General features: G+C 43.4%; 1 protein-coding gene across 1 annotated transcript in view; it reads right to left on the reverse strand.

The window, feature by feature from the left end:
- Positions 1 to 22382, reverse strand: part of grid1b (glutamate receptor, ionotropic, delta 1b) — a gene marked incomplete at its 3' end in the record, with an annotated part of 396484 nt that overhangs the window by 18090 nt on the left and 356012 nt on the right. The window contains exons 9-14 of the mRNA XM_080480861.1: positions 10243 to 10344; positions 8976 to 9098; positions 8814 to 8888; positions 8387 to 8729; positions 6238 to 6376; positions 1954 to 2149 (exon numbers count right to left, since the gene is read on the reverse strand). Of these exons, the coding sequence (XP_080336987.1) occupies positions 1954 to 2149; positions 6238 to 6376; positions 8387 to 8729; positions 8814 to 8888; positions 8976 to 9098; positions 10243 to 10344 (978 nt within the window). The remainder of the gene's footprint in view (positions 1 to 1953; positions 2150 to 6237; positions 6377 to 8386; positions 8730 to 8813; positions 8889 to 8975; positions 9099 to 10242; positions 10345 to 22382) is intronic.

The following is a 22382-nucleotide window of genomic DNA, read 5'->3' on the forward strand; positions in this document are numbered from 1 at the left end:
GTATTCCATGTAATTGCCATCATTAACGTTTATTGCATATTGTTCTCTGCGCGCATGTGCTTGTTGTTTCATTACCAAAAAAAACCCCAACAGCATCAACTTGTGCCCTGGCATGCTAACTACGCCAATCTGTTATAATACTGCCAACTAAGTAAAGGTCCACAAAGACCGCTAACTACATTGATAATTTCTTAAAAGTGAATCTAATGATGAATACAGAGTACAGATAAATCTAATAAGAGAGTCCACAACATGTTTAAATCCATGGTAGAGTAGGAAATTCCATAACCAAATTAACATCAAGATACTTATCTACCCGTTAGATTCCATTAAAAGATTAACTTCTGAGATAAATCCATAGAGTCCCCCGGCTAGCTCAGTTGGTAGAGCATGAGACTCACAATCTCAGGGTAGTGGGTTCGTGTCCAACGCCGGGCGCCACCTTCCTGTGGGCTCACCACCTGCAGGAAGGTTCTTAAATGGTGCATTGTGATCTGGGTGACAGTGCTCAGACTGTGCTCACATCTGTCAACTAACAGTTAAATATTGGAGCGAGCACTCTGTAGAGCACATACCTTCGCCAGCGCCACATTTGTTTGCGGAACTGAGTTAGCATGGCTAGCATGATATCGAGGTATGAAACACTTAGCCGGGGCACACAGATAAACCACCACCCAAGTCATTGCGCTCATGCCAGTGTTTCTGGAGTCAGCAGTGTGCTAGCCCTGCGGCGGCCCTGACCGATGGCGCACCGCAGAGCTCCGGTTTGTCTCCGGTTTGTCCTTGTTTGTAGTAATCACTTTCCCGAACGTCTCGTTTGGTGACCGTTTTCTGCACGTTCTGAAAGGTCGGTTGTTGTTTACACTAGCTATAGTCAAGCACATCATCTGCGTGTGTGTTTGTGTTACAGGGGGAGAAAACAGAAGAATCTGTGGGGATGTTTATTATACCAACGGCTGAATAATGGATGCTCTCAGAGCCCATTTGTCCCCAACGCTAGTTTGTCATCGGCACACACACACACACACACACACACACACACACACACACACACACACAGGTCCTCTAATTGGTGTATTGTGGATTGTGGTGCTGCTGTTGCAATTAAGTAATGAGTAAACAGAGTCTTTGTATGTCTACCTAGTGTGTGTTTGTCTATGTGTGTGTGTGTGTGTTTGTGTGTGTGTGTGTGAGAGATACAATCACACACATTAGCTTCACCCTAAGATTAAAAAAAAGCTCAAACTCAACTGATAAATATGCAGATTTAAATCTGTTCTTATGTTTATAAATGAAATGAATAATTGATGTAAAATTGGCGTCACATTAAGTATTTGTTCATTAACAAGTATAAAAAAAAGTAAATAGGACGACGTTCTGCTTGAAAATGATCCATAATGTTTCTGTTCATCTGAACCGTCTCGTTTATTTGTGAAAATGAGGCATCCTATTTAAAGTCAAATTCTTGTATAAAAAAATGAAATTTGAAAACATTTATATTAAATTCATCTGACTAAAACAAAAAATTAATGAAAAATAACCAATGATAAAAATAAGTTCAGTGAATTGAAAAAAATATCTAATTAATTTCAATAAAAGTCTGAAATATTTTAATATATTTCAAAGAAAAGGGTAATTTCTCAAAAGTACATTTTATCTTGTTATAAAAATGTATTTAATTTCAGAAAAAAAGGTACATTTTGGAAAATTAAAACACAAAAGTCTGAGGAAATCTTTACATTAATTATTTTCCTTAAATGTAGACTTTTGTTTATTATTATATAAATGTTTTGATTAAATGAAAACATATCTCATATATATTTCACAAAAAACTACATGCAGACCCCCCCTAAATAAATAAACAAATAAATAAATAAATAAATAAATAAATAAATAAATAAATAAATAAAAAAAAGAAAATAAAAGTGAAGCAACTGCCTGCACTGTGATTACCTTGCGTATCCCCTCAGACGGGCTGGAGACGGAGTAATCCAGGCCTCCGTTCCGGCTGACGGTCCTCCACAGCTCGGCATACGTGCTGTCCTGCTCCAGAGGGTTCGTTCCTTTGTTCCTGAAGTAGTCGTACACGGCAGAGTCCCTCACCGTGCCATAGTCCACATCCATCTGCCGAGCCAGGTCCTGGAAAGACCTGGAGGACAGACAAGTTGGATGTTTGCTGTTATCCTGTTAGTGCTGTAAAATGGGACAAACACCCTTCCCAAGTTGCAAATATCCCAGTTCCCACTTGCATGAGCTGTTGGGGTGTTCATGAGTAAGTTGAAATTCAGAAAGTTATAATTTTTCAAAGGGAAAGAATAAAATGGCCTTCAAGCTGGAAACGTTCCAGTTGTATTGATAGAGAAACTTGGTTCTTCAGTATTCAGGTACCTGGAAACTACAGATACCAGTTCAGAAAGTCCCATTTCCAATTTGGGAGGGCTCACATGAAATTTGCGTTATCATTGCTTAGATAGTTGAACGCCAATGCTGCAGGCGGCCATGTTTGTTGTTTGGTCATGTCATGTGAGTTCTATGAACATGGGAAATAGGACCTTCCCAGTTGGCCATTTTGTAGCTCATTGAAAATAACTGTTTGGAAGTGGGGATTTTCCAACTTCTGGGCCATGTTTGTTGTTTGGGAAATGGAACTATGTTGGTAACTATGCTGAATTAACATGGTTGTTGGTGCATTCATGAATGATGAAAAAATTTACATTCTAGTGTCTGAACAAAGTCGAGTTGAGAATTGCTGTAAACTGGGAACTTGATCTGTGCTTCTGGCATGCAACTGGGAATGCTTAAGATTACCAAGTGGAAAAGTCCTAATTCCCATTTAACGTACTTAACGTGTATGTACTGTAAAAACGAAGGATTGTATGTTTGATTATCTTGTGATTGTAATAGTTTGACTGCACAACAACAATTACAGTAATTTATTATATGTGTGTATTATATTTTTCTGATGTTTTGTTGTGAACCGTTTTTGGATTAAACTTTTGATCTGACGACCATAAGTGGGTTATTTTAAGGTTACTTTTTTTTGTTTCACCCCCCCCCAGCAGATTTGTTCATGTTGCTTTCAGCTCTGAAGTCACTTGAAAACCACTTCAGACTAAATTGCTCTGTTTCAAATGAACCCGGTCAGAACGAGACGCAAAGAAGTGGTCAAGTAGAGTAGAGTAGGGTGTCTCTTCCAGAAAATGGCTCCTGAGTACAGTGGAGCTGGAATAACATATGAAGTGTGTGTGTGTGTGTGTGTGTGTGTGTGGTCCTCATGGCTTCATTTATTCCGTTTTTTTCAGCAAAGGACGAGATCAAACCAGGAAACACAAAACATATAAAACCAGACAAAACCAGTTGAGCTGATTGGCTCTTCTTTATATCTCAAATATTACAACCGCAGTAACGCTAATGCTAACGTAGCTGTATTATTGTGGTGTTGTCAGCACTGTGTGGGTCCGTAGGATTTCACTCGTTAAGTTCAGTTGTAGTTACATCAGTTAGTAGGAGGAAGATGCTCTATAAGCTAATGCTAACAGTGCGCTCACTGAGCAAGAGAGGGAGACAACAACCTTGAATGCTTATTGTGACGTCAGTGATCAAGAGCGACTCAAATTCATTAATGCTAAAGCTGAAGCTAACAATTAGCTTAGTGAGCAGGATTGAGAGACTGCAGCTTTTACCCCTCTTAAAAATCATCAAATATAAGTAACTCCTCTGAAAATGGTAATGATTATGACAATAATCTAAGTCCCACTGATTGAGATATAAACTTAGGGGCGGTCCACACGTCAATGCTGTTTCATGGAACCGCATCGTTTTTGGCCGATGATCCACACGACGTGATGTTTTGGGAGCCTGAAAACTGTTGTGGAAACAGTTTTCAGAGAGGGGAATTTAAAAATGCCGCCTTGGCTTTTCTCGACCAGACAACCCGCGACCCTCTACGCGATGTCGCTTAACAATGGCGGATTCCATGCTCCAGATCGAGCCGCAGAAGCTACTGATGTAGTCGGTTTAATAAGGTCAGATTTTGAAATTCTCCAATATAAGTATGCTCCATGTCTTCTTCTGTGTTTTTGGTGTATTCCTGTGGCAGAGTTACAGTGCCACCTAAAGGCTTGGAATATGTACCACATCGTTTTGAGCCGGGATCATAGTGACGAGTGGACAGAAATTGTTTTAAGAACGACGGGGAGAAAGAAGATTCTCTTGGCTCGTGTGGACGGGGCCTTAAAATATTCCTCAGAGAGACGTTGGAACTTTGTCAACCAGATACCTGAACAGTGGTGATGGTGGTACCTGCTGTCATTATGCTAACATCAAAGATGGTTAAAAGGACGCCGGCCACCTGATGACTCATCTTGAGTACCTGCAGCAGCTCGTGGTTGCCCCGCTCTGACGGGCTGTAATCAGCCCCCCCCATCCCCCCCTGAATGGACACAGAGCTGGCGTCTTCTCTCGGCGGCCGAGCCTTCGGCGCTCCGAACAGGAAATGAGGCTCGAGACGAGCCGACAGATGAAAAGAGGCTTTGATGTTGGGAGATAATCGGGGGCGAGGACGACTTAAAGTGCTGCCGCTCGCCCTCGCCGCTGACATCACTCACACCGCAGCAGGTTGTTGTGGGGGGAGCACTCCGAGGGTCCGAAGTCAGTTTGTCTGTGAAGTCGTTGTCGAAAACTTGAAATGTCACCAACGCTTTAGCTTCTTGTTCTGTCCTCTGATTTCACCTTCAAACTCACCAACTGCAGGTTCTGACGCAGAAAACTTATAGAGTTTATTTTTAAAAACTCGAGCAGGTTCACGTCACATGAGACCGAAGATAGAACAGCCAGGCCGCTGCCTGCTAACGAGCTCATGGGCGAGGCTCAGGTGTGACAAAATAAACCATATTCAATGTGTCTTTGTTGCTTTGGCTCAGGATCTCATGGTATTCTTACTCTGTGGTAATGGAAACTCCTGTTCTGTCCAACAGCAAGCGCCTCTACATTTTACTTAAAGAAATTTCGGCACGCACAAAAATGAGAACTTAAATGACTAGAATCTTAATGAGCATTACCTTCTCTTTGACCTCAGATTGTGTTTGCTTCAAACTTTTTTGCATTACTATCGGAATAGTAATATATAATGTATATGGTTAAATGTTACTGCTTCTGTTTTTTTTTTTTAGAAACGCATTAAGTATATGAACTCAGCAGCTGTGTGAAGGGAAACGAAGTGAGGCGAAAACCTTTTAAACAAAAAAGCTCCAGGGTGACGCGACAATGTGCCGCTCAAACTTATCTCCGAACCGTCTCATCGCCAGGAAAAAACAAACAAACTCCACAGCTCCGAGGAAAACACGCTGGCATCCAATCACTGCACGCTAATGAAGCCTCTTCATACAGTTACTAATTTAAGATTCATGTATGAATTACGATGACAGAAAAGAAGAAACGTAGAAGAGAACTGCCATGATTTATACAGCAAAGCTTCTTAAACTGCACATGCTGAAGCTGTGAATGCTTTTTTTTTTTTCTAATGCTTTTTATCTTGGTCTTCCTATCTTCAGTTTTCCATTGTCGCGCACATAAAAGTAAATATTTTATAGTATTTTTTTCTGTTGTATACTTGTTCATAAATGATAAAAGACCAATAAAAGATGAACGTTGTGTGTAATTACAGTAAGTATTAAAGTATAACATGTTCTGAAGTGTTTTTATAAAGTTAGATGTGAAGCTTCAAGAAAAAGAAAATCTCCCGCGCAGCCGCAAAGTCAAACAACATAATTTTGAAATGTTCACGTTGATATTTGAAACTATTAAAAGTCTTGAACTTGCAAAGGAGTCGGTGCACAGCTGCAGATTTTCCTCATTAAATCACGTAACACTGGGATATAATATAAGTGTGACTTTATGAGCAGCTGAGTGCCCGCCTGTCAGACAGGAATGAACATTTCAGAGTTATGAGGCTTTAAAAAGGAAAAAGAAATCCTCTCACGCCAATATTTCAAACATATACAACTCACGTCCGACGAAAGTCTGTCGTAAAAAAACAATCACAGTCGCAGACAGAGCGACTTTTAATTAGCAAATGCACCAAATATACCAAACATAAAGATGCTATTATAAACCAAAGAACATTAATTAAAGCCCGAACCACTGTGTCAGGTGGTTACGTGTGTGTGTGTGTGTGTGTGTGTGTGTGTGTGTGTGTGTGTGTGTGTGTGTGTGTGTGTGTGTGTGTGTGTGCGTTACCGTATAGCATGGTCCATGCGTGACACAGTGAGGTACGCCGCCAGGTTGGCGGTGTACGACGAACACACGATGAGCGTGAAGAGCCACCAGCTGCCCATGACGATCCTCAAAGCCACCGAGCTGACCACGCCGTCCCCTCCTGCACGCACACACACACACACACACACACACACACACACACACACACACACACACACACACACACACACACACACACACACACACACACACACACACACACACACACACAGGTCATTACTCAGATCTCTGGGTGTAGTCACCCACACAGGAGTTGGTGGTCACACGCTGCGACGGGGGGAATCGAACCTGTGACCTGCGTGTTACCGACTGCTCCAGGTGACCCGGGCGCACACCTGTGCAGCGTGATTCAGCCGGCAGGTGAGCTCGGTGCTTTGTTACAGCGAGCAGAGCGGCCGCACGACTGCATCCCATCACAACCTGTTAGGCCCTGAAAGGTTTCCCAGGCAACCTGCCAGCCCATAATGGATGCAGCTGGGCGCCTCTGCAGGGTAACACTGTGTGTGTATACACGTGCCCAGTGTGTATTTTTAGTGTGCACATGCATTTCTGTGTGTGCACAATTGTTATTTTTGTGTGTGTGTCCGTGTGTATGTGTGTGCAGGCAAAATTAGTTTCAGTGTACACCTGCACTGCAGCATGATTGTCACATGGGGGATTATGTTTTTGTGTACATTTGTGTGCCTGTGTGTGTGTGTATACACTTGTGGACATGAACATTTTTGTGTGCACACATTTGCTGTGTGTGTGTGTGGGGGGGGGGGGGTCATGTATTTTACTGTCACTGTAGCATAATTGGGTCACATGGGTGGTTGTGATTTTGTGTGTCTGCACATGTGTCTGTATGTGTGCGTGCGTGTGTGTGTCCACGTGTGTCTGCAGGTGACCCGGTGTGTGTGTCTGTGTTTTTGTCAGGAGTCTGCAGTCTGTAACCTTCACACTTCTTGTGGCGGTTCTCGAGTGAAGTGGGGACGTCTCGGAGGTCAAAAACAGATGAAATCTTTAATAACTGAGGACAGTACGGAAGGTGATCATAAAAAGTTGAGCATAAAGTGATATCACATCGGTTGCTCGGTGACATTGATCAGTTTTATGATTGACTTTCCGAGTGACTCCAAACAGCCTGAGGTTGCTTGTTGCAATAAATAAAGCTAATTATACTTTAATATGCTATTAAACATATATCTATGGGCTGGATCGCCTCCAGATTCAAACCCTGTCAGCACATTTCAAAGTTGCTTCTTTACCAGCCTCATGAGCGAGAGGCGCCACACTGCAGTGCCGAAGGCCAGAGGGTCAGATTCATGTCGCCCTTTGGTGGAGAGAAGGAGCTGCTACTGGTAAACAAGTTTAAATTAAAAGAGACACACAAACAAACCACTGAGCTGCTGGGGCTGTAGTGATCATGACAGCAGCAATGTAAATATGCAGTGACCACAAGCGACAAGCCTTGTTTCCAGTGTGCAGTACAGTACGGTACGGCAAAACGTAATGTTAGATACAGTTACTGCTAATGCTACTTACAATGGAATAGGGTTTAGGAATACTGAGGCTAGTCGTCGCTCAATAAACTAGAGGTTGATGAGATAGTAACAGAACTGCTTCACAAAATCATTTTTTTTCTTCTGTTTTTAAAGGCTGTAAAGCACTTTGTCACTCATGTCTGTGAAAAGTGCTAAATAAATAAAGTTCTAGTCTGTTCTAATGCTAATTGCTACATAAGCCAGTTGGAGAAAAATGCCCTATAAACTGAAAGCTTTCCACGACTAACTTTCAACATGGAGACAGCGTTTGTAGAGTGAAGCTCACATTTATTGAACGCTGCTAATGCTAATTACAGCTACTATGGATACAAGCTAGTGCTAATGCCAGTTACAGTGGGATGCCTTTCATGCTTCTCTCGGAACGCCTGACTTTGTTCAGGAATAGTGAGGTACTCTGAGTAGAGTTTGTGGACAACAATGAGCGATTAAAGTATCAATCATAAGTAAACTTGGATATAATTTTCCAATAGTAATCAGTTCCTTTAAAAATAGTTACATATCTTCTGTTAGCGATCTGTTGAAGCCGAGCACGCTAATGTTGAGTTCAGGCTTGTCTTCTCGCTCACCTTGCTGCACGAACGCTCCGTACACGATCCAGATGGCGCTGTGCAGCGAGCCCGACCCCACGCCACCGACCGGCTGACCCGGCGCGCCGCCCTGCTGCGAGGACGAGCGCAGCGCCTGCAGCCGGTTCAGCAGGAAGATGAGCACGCCCACCACGGGGATGGCGGCGGCGATGCAGGCCCAGACGGCGAGGTCGAACGGCGCAAACAGGGAGAAGATGTTGATCTTCTCCTCGGGCTTCCGCAGCAGGATGCCCACGCTGTAGTCGAGGTACCGCTTACTGAAGTCCACCACGTTCTCCCGCTCCGGCGTGATGGTGATGGCTGAAACCGCCAGGTCGGCTCTCTGCCGAGGCACAACCACACTTCAGAGCGCTCACTTGGACCAAAGTTCAGTATTTAGCAGGAAACTCTCATGGCCTAACTCTACCTTGTTGATGAGGTCACCGATCATTCCGTTCCACGAGCCGTTCGGGAGCTGAGATCCATATTTACTGTCGGCCACCTGAGTGTGAAGGTCAATCAAATTCAGTCAGAACAAGACCGGAAGGAGAGTTTGAGAGCTCCTGAAAGGAGACGGTGCTTGACCAACCTGGTAAATCTCGTATTTGAAGCCCAGGATCTTGGCGAGGGCGTCCAGGACGTCGATGGAAAAGCCTTTATACCTCTTGGGCTGACCGAGGATGTTCTCAGCCACCATGACGAAGGGATCCTCCTGCAGGGAGAGAGAGAAGAGCGACGGCTTCACTGCGTGATAACAAACTGCAAACAACGAGGACATGAGTGGGAAACACAAAAAACTCAGAGTAATCAGGTTTTATCACAGGTTTTGAAACGTGGAGTGAGTGCAGAGATGAGAAGAACAAATGAAACTGTCCTTGATGGTCTGTTCCTCCACATCTCCTCACACAGCACCTGTCAAACCTGACAGCCGCTCTCCTGGTGAGGAGATTGGATTTGTTTTTTATGAAAAAAAAAAAAAAGAATAAAAGAAAACAGGAATTTAAGACTGGAAACAATTCTTTGTTACAGAAGAAAGATTATTGGAATTCCAAAGATAGTCGACTTTTAGAGAAAAATCATTGTCAAGGACAAAAGTCACAAACAGGCTTCACTGCTCTGAACAGACAAGAGTCTGGAGTGGAAACCACCGCATGGACCCATGGACATTTCTGAAAACCATTGTCTCCAATAAACCAGTCAAGGCATGCTGGTGTTGGCATGTGGGCTTTGTAGTTTTATTCTCTGTTTAGCCCTGCAGTGCAGGTTCCTAGAGGTCCGACCCTTCGTTGGTTTCAGTCCGTCTGTTTTGGAAACTCAACGTCTGCTTATACTTTCTCTGCGAGAAGGTTTTTGATTCTGGCGAAAGCCGAGCGTCTGGCAGCCCTGAGACCTGGCTGTGTTGCAGCTGCAGGATGAGTGACAGGGTGAAGGTATTAGTCTCGCTCAGTTACACTTGTGTCTCGGCGCTGCGGTGCAGGGATCAGAACCTCTGAGCTGTTTGTATCTATTAAACTAATCACGGAGCGTTAATCCTCCACGAGGGATCGATGGGGAGGAGAAGAAGGAGGTGTGGAGGGAAAGTTTTGGCTGAGGGAAGTCGAGTCCGAGCAGGAGAACAACAGGAACGCCTGGAGGAGATTCTCACTGGATCGAATGTGTGTGTGTGTGTGTGTGGTGGACGAACTGAATCAAAAGTTTAACTCACATCAAAAAGATGACGCACACACACACACACACACACACACACAAACACACACACTCACACACACAAACACACACACACGCACTGCACATGTCTTGTGCAATTGTGTTTGCGAGTATGACTCTGCCTTTACCTCCCTTCACGTGTCACCTACCAGCAACGTCACCACTTTGACCGTCACACCCTGCATTCCGTTCTCGATCCGGCTCTCCTTCAGGCTGCCGTTCAGACCGTGGACCGAGTCCCACGTCGCCAGCTGCAGACGGGATGGAGAAGGAGAGGCAAAAGAAGAAGAAGAAGAAGAAGAAAAAGAAGAAGAGTGTAAACAGTGCTGACTGAAGCACAACAGCAGCACGACATTAAGTTTCAAACACGTCATTGGCTGCTATGCAGACACACACACACACACACACACACACACACACACACACACACACACACACACACACACACACACACACACACACACACACACACACACACACACACACGCCGCTTCAATTAACGCTGCACCGCTCGCAGGCCACAATTTGACAATTTTCTGTTGTGGTGAGCTTGGATTTGGATTTCGGCAGGCAGCACATTAGACAAACGAGCAGTGAGGATTCACAGAAAAGGAAAATGAAGAGACATCGCAGCGTGCCAACAACCCACTAAGGCATGTTTCCATTCATCACACTTTCAGCCACATACAAAACCACCCTGACCTAATTAGGTGCAAAAAAAAAAAATAATGAAATAAAGAGAAAGAAATCTGCCGCTCCTCAAAGCCCCAAACAACAAAACGCCCCTTTCAGGAAAATGAGCTGAAAGAGCAGTGAGAGTTCATTCAGTCCACACAGACATGAGTCCATAATGTCCGGCTTATATAATGTCCAGAGAAAAGATTCTATTCTGTCACACATGAAAGGGTTATTATCATGATTTCACGTGTTTGACACCAGTTCTCAGTCGTCAAAGTTCAATTCTGCCAGGAGGGAAAAGAGCCATTGTCCAAGGCAGCGGCGGGTCCGTCGGCCCATTGTGAGGCTTCGGGAACCTTGATACACCACTGGAGAACTATCAGTGTCTCTGAACTCAGGTTTACTGATTCAACGTGAATACATTGATTTTTTTCTTCTTTTCTTTTTACTTTGGAATATGTTTAGAAATACTGGAGTTACATAGTAATCAGATTACAGACAAACCCAGGAACCAAAGTGAACCAATGAGAGGATGATAGCGACTTTCACAAAGCGACGCATTAAAAACTGAGAGGTATTCACCGCATGGATTCATGAACACCTCTGAAACCAGCGGCTGTGAACACTTCTGCAAATCATCTTCTGTAAATATTGAAAAGAGGCATTTTCTATTGTGACCACTTTTTAAAAACACGTTGTCTCCGAGCACTTTTGTGAACCAGTGACTGTGAACACTTCTTAAAAAAAAATCATTGACTGTGTACACTTCTTATAAAAGCATAATCTGTCAACACGTCTTAAAACAACCATGGTCTGTGAACACTTCTTAAAGAGATTATCGCATTTCAACAACACTTCTTCAGCGAACATGAAAAACCGCTCTTTTTGGACACAACTGATAACCATTGTCCCCTGTGAACCATTGTCAGAGAGCAGTCTGCACGTAAGAGGAGCTTCATGTTTGTGTTTCGGGGCAGCTTTTCTTCTTTGCCGTTTCTATTAAAGAGAATCTGGTTGCCACGGCAACACGCGGTAAACAGCCCGATTCACTCTTTTTCGGTCTGTTGTTGGTATTTGTGCTCTCATCGATCCACACACACACACACACGCACACACTCACGCACGCACGCACACACGCGTGCGCTTATCGATTAGCCAGGACACTAACAGCTGAGCAGGAGTTTACACGCACCGAGGGATTCATTTCAGAGCCCCGTGGAAAACGTCTCCTCTGAATAGAGACTCATTGTGCGACGTGAAGTTGTGCAATTAAATGGCTTTGTGAGTGTTTTTCACGCTTCAATGTGACAAAGATGGTAAAGGCATAAAAATATATTTTTTTAAAAAGTAAAAAAGTAAAAAAAAAAAAAACAAACCCCACTGTGTCGGATGAAAAATGGGGCACTTTAAGAGCAGAGAAGAAGAATGAAGCCGCCATCGACTGCACTGTGATTAACTTCTGCTGGCAGTAAACGAGAACCCGCTCGGTAATCTCTGACAGGACGTCTTCATTAGCATCGTTAGCGCCGGCCGCTTCAACATGTGCGGGGATGTAAGCACCAAAGTCGTGAAGCAGCGTGTCGCAAATATTATAGGAAAACCCGTGACTAACTGCTGATGCTCATGTTACTGTAACACGGAACAATTTTATCTAAAACAGAGAGATCAGACAGGGAGGGATATGAGCTGCAAATGCTAATTTAAATATTAACTATTAATAATTTTTCCATTTTATTCTACACTTCAATTGAATACATCACGGATTAGACTTTTTTTAAATATATATATATATATATATATATATATATACTTGTTGATGATAATGTTATATTCAATAAAACCAAATATGTTAATTTCGGAGGCCGAAATTAATTTAATGTAAAATATTTAAACTCCCTGAAACAACATAAAAATAAATCAAATACAATAATTCCCAATAAAGACACAATAAAATATATTGAGTCACTGTTGTTTAAGAAGCAATGAGAATAAATTTAAAAAAGCAAACTTAAAACATGAAAATGTATCAACTCCCAAAATTTTCTTTGAATAAAATATGAATTTATATATATTAAAATATCCATACAAAATAACTAAATGAAAAAAATCTACACAAGATTAAAAAAAAAAAAATCATAAAATAGGTTAGAAAATTTTTAATTGATGAACTGTTGAATTTAATTGGACACGTTTTTGTTCTCTGCATGCGAGAGACAGACTTTCTCCTCTTCTGCTTCTCCACATTGTGGCTGAGGCCACGTTTACTCGTACCTGGGTATTTGGAAAAAACTGTGATATTTCTCTGCATTTACTCATAAATGCAACTACGACTCACCACAAAGGAAAACTCTGGCCACAGTGGACATTTGGATAGATTCTGTGTCTCCGGTTGCATCTAAAGGGGGGTAGGCGGATATTTACATCACAGTTGGTGACGGTTGTTCCAGGATTCTGATTGGCTGTCATGGCTTCGTGCTTCTTGCTACACTACCCCCTACAGGTTTTGGGAGCCGTTTTCAAAAGGCCGTGTTTTCAGTGCCGTTGTAGTGGAAACAGATTCCCTCAAAATGCAATCAAGTTTTCCATTTTCGCTTTATAATGTCACGTAAACGCCACGGGCCTAAAGTAGAGATGTCAAGTCAGTGAGGAGGAGGAGGAGGAGGAGGGGGAGGGGGAGGAGGAGGGGGGATTGTTTCATAATCAGGAAGCTATTCTGAGCGCTGCTGTCCTTTAACTGATCTCAGCCCCTTGTTCCTCTTCATGTGAAGGAGATAGTGGGGGTGGGGGTGGGGTGACGGGGGTTATATTCTTCATTAACACCCAAGCCGATAAATTATCTCCTCGGTTTGAAGTCCTGACTCTCGTCCGTCTCAGCTGAACTGCTGAACCGTCACAACGGACCCCGAAACCCAGCCAGAGATGGGGGGAGGAGGAGGAGGAGGAGGAGGAGGAGGAGGAGGAGGAGGAATAGGAGGGGGAGGACGAGATCCTGTACTGAAACTGCTGCTCCCAGCAGTGCCCTCCCTCCTGATGTGTAACGAGGCGTCAGACTGACAGCGAGGCTCAGCTGAGTCGGGGGAATGTCGGCTGCCTGCAGGCCAGAAATGAGACTTTTCAGCAGTTTAACACGTTTGAATGTTTTCTGTTTGCACTCTTCATCATGTCCATGTCGGACTCCTGTTTCTTGTTCCTCTCAATGACGTGCAGAAAAGACATCCTAAGGCTTACCTATAGCCTTGTTTACACCCAAATCTGTTACGTGGTTCCACCACAGCGAGTTCTGTTGAAATGTAGGCGGGGTTGTGAACGGCTATGTAACGATGCAGGTATGTGACATCACTACGTGACATCGAACGTGGAAACACATTTGGTGGAATGAAGAGAAGTGGAGCGTCTGCACCTCGTCGGAAGACCAGGGTGCCGTGTAGTGCGCCGACATTTCAATAAACCGAGTTAACAAAACAGTGCGTTAAGTGACGCATGTGTACAACAACGGGACGGTATGAACGGCTGACGATCGTCACGGCCAATCAGCAGACGGCTGCGTCATAACTCCTCCTCATGGAACCCATAACGATGTGCTAGGTATCTTATGACGGTTGGGTACGGTAATTTTGGTATTATCCACAACTTTTGTCAGTGGAAACAATCAAAATCCTATAATGTACCAGCACATACTGTGCAGTGGACACAAGGCTTATACTACTGCATCTACCGTAAACATAGGGGAGTGTGTAGCATTTGCGCAGTCCCGTCACCCCTGGAAGTTCTGTATGGAGGTTGTATGTACTGTGAAGTAGTTTGGCACCATGACGCTAGGGGCGTAGAAGGATTGGTTCCGAAACTTCATGAAACTCGTTGGTAGTGTTTATTTTACAGTTGTGCATTTGCAATCATAGCAAGCAATTTGGCATCGAGATCGGCAGTGACGCTGCAAATTGCTAGCTGCCTATGTAAACTAGCCTGGACAAGCGGAGACGGACTGACACAAGTTTGCTAACTCTCTCGTAAGCTTGTTTGCTAACGAAGTTCTAAACTTTCGCCTGGAATGAGAACCACCTCCGTCTACACTGTGACTGATACCTAACAAGCTAACTGATGCTAAACTAGCAAATACATGCTAACTTTCAGTTTCTATGTTTGTTATCTTGTTTTCTAAAAGAAATAACGAAGTAAGTTGAGGTTTTCACAATAGTTGAAAATGTACGGTAAGCTCAGATTTTCTAGAAATCATAAATAGTTATTGATGAGCTCCCTGGGTCTGAAACAGATCTTCTTTTCTTCTGAAAAGGAATAACTTGGCAGATATTTAAAAAAAGAATTATGCACAATAACAAACTGTAAAACATCAGTAATTACCTGTATTTTATAAAAACTTGCATGAATCCAACTGAAGCAGATAAATTAAATCCAGAAGCAGCTCTGGTGCTAAAACCTGCACAGTCACGTACTGTATGCTTCCATCTGCTGATGAGATAAAGAGTTTTTAAGGGAGTGGAGGAGCATAAATACTCATTATGTGGCTGCAGACTCGTGACGTGCTGCGAGCTGCTCATTACCGCCGCTCAGCGCAACATGGCCGCCGTAAGTCAGCACAATGAGACGCCGTTAGCGGAGACAGCGACTCGCCTGGGGACCGGCTGGCCTTTATGAAAACACATCAGCCCGGCTCATAATGGAGGACTCGTCAGGAACACACTGTCATTACGGCTTCACGGAAAACTTTAGTTCACTGCAGGGTGGTGTTTTTAAAAAAAAAAAAAAAAAAAACCAAAAGTGTATCTTTGACCTGAATCGGGACGGCAGGAGCTAACGTTAGCCTCTGAACCTGCGTGAATCACTATGGAAACAGACAGAAACAACATGGTTTGATCACCTCGAGTGCAGGGTTGGGGAGGAACGGACTACATGTAACGTGTGTTACATAATTAGGATACAAAAAAAATTGAACTGTAATCCGTTACAGTACATAAAAGAATGTGTAATCTCGTTACAGGTACATTAGATAAAAACTGGGATTACTTAGCGGGATTACAATAGAAAATCAGACTGCATCAACTAGAAATGCAGCTGACACATGCGGCGTCCACTGGCATTGCGACACTTCCCAACGCTTTCAGGCAGACTGCAACAACGATCCCACGCCTGAAACGCATTTTCTGACTGGAAACTGCGACATCATTTTGTTTTGGAGAGAGAGAGAGAGAGAGAGAGAGAGAGAGAGAGAGAGAGAGCAATCTTACACACAGCAATTTGTGTATGTTGTGTATAAGATTTGTCAGTACACTGAGCAGATGTCAATTCTATTCTTTCTTATCTTTATTTTTTTTGTTTGCTGGTGAAGTAATCCAAAAGTAACTAAAAGTACCATGGTACATTACTTTTGTATTTTAGTACTTAGAGTAAGTTACTGATTCCTTTCTTATACAGGTAACTTGTAATGGTAATGGATTACAGTTTTCAAGTAACCTTCCCAGCCCTGCTCGGGTGTTTGAACCTGTATTTAACTGCTCCAACAGAAAAGCTTCTCATACTGAAGTTGCTATTGAGACGGTAATAAAGTCAGTGTTTGAATGAAGTTTGAAAAAGATTGTCACAGACAGAAGACTCAAACATCCTGAAATACTTGGATCCTGTGCCAACTTTTATGACATTTACCTGGAAATCTATTGTTAAATCTTTTTATTATTATGTTGAAACTTTGTATTAGAGGGACTTATTAAACTGAGGGCTCTGTATCATAAACTCAACGCTAATGAGAAGTTTGGTTTTAGAGTTTTAGTTAACTTAAAGCTGTTTTTTTTTACAATTACTTTTTGTTCAACATTAAGCACAAGGAGTTAGTATCTAGTTAAGTCCCAGGCTAATTAAGACGAGCTATCAAATGATCCATGACCGTAGCGTTTGTTTCAGCTCAGGCTCGGCCAGGGGTCTGCAACCTTCATGACTAAAACAGCCGATTTAGCAATTTTCCACCAAATGAAATTTGTCAACAAAACTTTGTCGTGCTTTGGGTGGCTCTAAGCCACTGCAACCGTCACATTCACAACCAACAGCGCCACCTCGTTTCCTGGCATGCTAACTACATTGTTTTCAGTGTCTGAAACTTTTCTGAAACAAACAAGGAGAATTCCTCAAGCATTCTCCTCCAAATGTCAGCGGAGTGTCTCCTCCCTCCTCCCGTCCTCCTCAAGGCGACGTTGTAGTTCCGCTCCCCTCTCTGTGGACAGCGTTTCTCACCTCCTCCACCTCTTTTCTCATATTTCCACTTCACCTCCTCCTTCTTTGCTTTAATTGAAGATGTAATATGACTTTTGGAGGCGTCGCGCTCTTTAACCTGACGGTCTCAGAGCTGTCGTCAATCAGACGGTGTGGGCGGGGCCTGTGATGTTGTGATAATGGGAGAATTTTTTGCGCTTGATCGGCATTAAGCTGCTTTTACTGTTACTTGTTAAAAGCGAATTTAGCTTATAGTAATCTGTGAGCAATAACGTGAGTGAATAATCATGAAGCTGTGGATCCGTTTGAGTATACCCTACTTTAAATAACAGTGATAATACTATCAAAAGTGGTTTCCGATCAGTAACTAATCGTGTTGCTCCTGTTTGCCTGATGTGTTCGACGAGTTTTGAGGATGATGTTAGCCAGCAATAACAACACTAACGCTTAATGTCTTTATCCCCCCCCCCCGCCCCCGGTGGACTTTGATGTGTCGTCCAACCGATTGGCTGTCGGTGTCTCGGCCTCAGAGCGAGGACAACGTGTCAGGAGGCGTTAACGCTCTCGCCTCGACCGACAGATAACCTCTCCATCTTCTAAAAGGAGCCACCATTTAGCTCCAGAGGTTTTCCAACCGAGGTCTGAGGAACCCCCCCACCCCCTCCCCCAACCGCACCCCCCATCCCCCATCCGCTGAGAAATGAGAAAAAAGATGGAGGCGAAGAGTTAGCGAAGAGAGAGTTTTGATTAAAACGCTTTCGGATTCCACGACTGTTAGACAGAATTTGCCCGGACCACTCTCATTCTTTAATAGAATAGAATAGAATAGAATAGAATAGAATAGAATAAACAGCCATTAAGGCTACACGGTAGAACTAGGCTACAGAGATATGCCTGAGCTTCGCAGGAAGATCAATGCCGAGACCGAGGCTACTGAGGCAGCGTGCGGTTTCAAGTAGAGACCGAGGCTATGAGAAGAGACAGAGGCTACAAGAAGTGTCTGAGGCAATGAGAAGAGTCTGAGGCAATAAGAAGAGTCTGAGGCTATGAGAAGAGACTGAGGCTATGACAAGAGACCAAAGGTATGAGAAGAGACAGAGGCTACGAGAAGAGACCAAAGGTATGAGAAGAGTCTGAGGCTATGAGAAGAGTCTGAGCCAATGAGAAGAGTCTGAGGCTATGAGAAGAGACTGAGGCTACGAGAAGAGTCTGAGGCTATGAGAAGAGACCAAAGGTATGAGAAGAGTCTGAGGCTATGAGAAGAGTCTGAGCCAATGAGAAGAGACTGAGGCTACGAGAAGAGTCTGAGGCTATGAGAAGAGACAGAGGCTATGAGAAGAGACCAATGGTATGAGAAGAGTCTGAGGCTATGAGAAGAGACCAGAGGTATGAGAAGAGTCTGAGGCTATGAGAAGAGTCTGAGGCTATGAGAAGAGACTGAGGCTACGAGAAGAGTCTGAGGCTATGAGAAGAGACAGAGGCTATGAGAAGAGACCAATGGTATGAGAAGAGTCTGAGGCTATGAGAAGAGACCAGAGGTATGAGAAGAGTCTGAGGCTATGAGAAGAGTCTGAGGCTATGAGAAGAGACTGAGGCTACGAGAAGAGTCTGAGGCTATGAGAAGAGACAGAGGCTATGAGAAGAGACCAATGGTATGAGAAGAGTCTGAGGCTATGAGAAGAGACCAGAGGTATGAGAAGAGTCTGAGGCTATGAGAAGAGACCAAAGGTATGAGACAAGAGTGAGGCTAAAAATGAAAGTTTTCATTTTGTATAGAACTTTATTAATGAAATTTATAAGTTCAGATTCAACTCTTTAATTTGGACCTTTGCTCTGAATCGTCAGTGTGGAGGATAAATGTGAACAACATGATTATCGCAGGTGAACCAGTCTTCCTCCACCTGTGAGCCAAAGTATTCGCTGTAGCCTCCTGGGAAGCCGTTGAGATGGTTCGGCTTCCAGCTGATGCCATCAAAGCAGCACATCTTTAGTTCTTCCTACGTCGTTTCGGTGGTAATTCATGGAACCACTAGAAGGCCACCTAATATGGCGGCAGTAGGTGCAGGTGGGAGCTCCTACTCCATGACGGATGACTGACAACATCCTCTTGGCGCCTCAGTGTATGTTGCTGCAGTAAAACCTCCAGAGTGACCGAATCAGAATAATCTATTCAGTATCGACTTCTTTTCTCTTGCCGTCTGCATCGTCTCTCATTTCTCCCTCATTTCAGAGGAGGAGAGGATCCGAGGAGGGCTGCAGTTTTTTGGGTGTGTGTGTGTGTGTGTGTGTGTGTGTGTGTGTGTGTGTGTGTGTGTGTGTGTGTGTGTGTGTGTGTGTGTGTGTGTGTGTGTGTGTGTGTGTAGGATAGAAATTACCCACCCATCCCTCCATAATAGAGACGACATTGTTAGCAGCCTTCCTGAAATGAATCCATTAGAAATGTTGGAGGATGAAAATGAGCCTCAGACGGTGCAGATTTTCAGTCCCCGAGGTAATTTGGAGTCGTTAGCAACAATTTGTGCTTTTGAAAACTCAAAGCTTTGCTAATTTCTGTGCATAATACATGAAACAAGACAGATATGCTACTCTTTTCCTTCAAAAGCCACCCCAAAAAAATTATATGCCCCCCCCCCCCCTCCTTTTATTTCATGTTTGATGAATGAGCGCGGAGCTCCTGGACATCCCATAAAGAGAGTACGCATTAGGCGGGCTGACAGTGGCAGGAGGGAAGAAGAAAGAGAGACAGATGTGCTGTTAGGATTTCTGAATTCTTTCAATTCTGTGTCTCGGATCAAACAAAACAAACAAAAAAAAAACCACCATATGTCTGCAATAAATAAAGTTTTAAGAAAGCAGCACTTTGTCAAAGTTTGATCCTTGGAGGGAAACAAAGATTAGAACAAATGCGGCTCCTGTCGATTTATGTCTGACAGAAAGCAGCACATTTGTAATCAGGAAGAGGAATAAATCCACAAAAACTCAAATCCAACGAACTGTTCGGAAAGATTCATGTTAATTATGAGCAGAGAAACAGAGCGACTTTGCACAAATATTTTTTAACAATCACAGACTCTGTGACGGCCTTAACATCGGATTTTGTTTTCAATATATTTTGATTCTGATGATAAACCACATTCAGGATGATTATGGATGAGCCTCATAAAACGTGTCGAGCCATTTAAGGTGAGCCTGGATTCTTTGTGGACTTTCTCACACTGAGTTTGGACTATTTCAGCTTTACCTTGAATTACCTTTAGACTAATTATGGAGTTTCAGAAGCTTTTCAAACAAACATTGGACTTTAAATGACTTTTGAACTCGATTTCATTGGTCTCTGAAAGGCTTTTAACTGATTTCTATAATAGATCATAGACCTTGTGTCCAAAAGTTCCAAAAAGTTTCCAACCAGGTCTAAAACAATTTAATCAATTTTTTCTTTTTTTTAAACATCTCAAGGCAATTTCAATGAAAAAATTCAACAAGTCCACTTGAAAAAGCCTGCTACTATGAAGGACCAAACGTGCCAAAATGAAATAAATCAATAAATACAACATTAAATAATTACTTAAACAGCGCCAACTTGAGGTCTGGCATGTTAATTACACCGTTGTCTGCGTTTCCATGTCAACAGACATCGTTTTTCAATGTAAATGTGAAAACTTGTAAAGTGAAAATGTGAAAATGAAGCGTTTTCACTTGGAACATGGTGTAAAGGAGGCCTAAGTGAGATGCTGTGTTAAACACAGTCCAGAGTTTAAAGGACACCGAGACCTCCCACTCAAGTTTGTGTCTTTTTTTTCTTCTTTTCTGCCTCACTCCCTGACATCACCAGGGTAACCGGCAGCTGATTGGCTGATTGGATGGTCGCCGTCTGTCCGACTATAAATCCATGGGGACGTCTCTGATTGCCGCTGCCAGTGTTTAAAATGAACAATCAGACGCCAGCAGCTCTTTTTAGAAATAAGTTTATTCACTCTCTGTCGTGGAAATAGAAAAAGGCGGCGTCCTTCATTGTCCCTCAGCCGCCAATATGAACTCATCACCGCCGCCTCGTGTAAACAGATAGCGGCGAGACGAGGCCGCGCGTGAGGCAACGTGAGGAAGTGAATTAAAATGCAGTGGAACACAGATTTTTATAAAGTTTGCTAATCTGGTGAAGGTTGAATACGGAGTCCCTGCAGCAGCGCTAATTATCACACACACACACACACACACACACACACACACACACACACACACACACACACACACACACACACACACACACACACACACACACACACACACACACACACATCGGTGTTTCTTTCTTTGAAAAGGCCCCCCGAGAGTGAAGCTTTGTGTAGATTATAAACATCAGAGAGGATTCACAACCGCAACACGCATCACAGGCCATCCAGTGTGTGTGTGTGTGTGTGTGTGTGTGTGTGTGCGCGCGTGTGCGTATTTAAAACTTGACCTTGTCATGTGTGTGTCCTCAGAGGAAATAAAGTGTGTACCTCAGCATCATCACTTCAGAGGATCGTCCTCCATCAGTGTGTGTTTGTGTGTGTGTGTGTGTGTGTGTGTGTGTTTGTGTGTGTGTGTGTGTGTGTGTGTGTGTGTGTGTGTGTGTGTGTGTGTGTGTGTGTGTGTGTGTATTTGTTTGTGAATGGTGTCAGAAAATGTCAGAGACATTTTATCTAAGAATTTTCCTTCTTTTACGTTTTCACTTTAACCAGCACGAGTCATGCAAAGTCGCTGTCTGAAACTAGTCCAAACCCAGAAGAGCAGTGACAATTGATAAGTCACATCTAATAAAAAGCTACTTTAAAATGAGTCTTTCAGAAGAAGCAGTTCTGAAACATGTTCCATCGTACGGTTGCCGTAGACAAGAGAAGCAGCGCCGCAGAGCTGCAGAAACAAACTTCTGCAAGTCAGCGTTGGATTTTAGGCCTCGCTGATGTTTAGACAGCGACGTTTTGAAAACGGTGTTGTTAGTGTTGGTTGTTTTTGGAATGAAACCACACACACCTGCAACCAAGTAGGATTGTTACTACGGTGACTGTCAACTCTAAAACTACCAAGTCCGGGAGAATCTGGACTGGGAGGCCCGACACTCGAGGCAGTTGCTACTGGTCATGCGCTGTGGTACACAGTTGTTCTGCACATGCTCAGTAGATGGACAATAACAAACATGGCGGCCTCCAGAGTGTCATGACTCCCAGTCCATATTCTCCTGGGATTTGATAGTTCTATAGCTGGGAGTCACACGGAGTAGCAATCCAACGTCATCATCCATCCATACTGTATCATTACGACCCATAAATAAGATTGCCCTTCTTGGAAATAGAGATTTTTGTCTTGTTTTGTGGAGTTTGTGGACGGGACAGTCCTCATCTATTGAAGAGTT

The sequence above is a fragment of the Lipophrys pholis genome, assembly GCF_963383615.2.
Source record: "Lipophrys pholis genome assembly, chromosome: 1".
NCBI lineage: Eukaryota > Metazoa > Chordata > Actinopteri > Blenniiformes > Blenniidae > Lipophrys > Lipophrys pholis.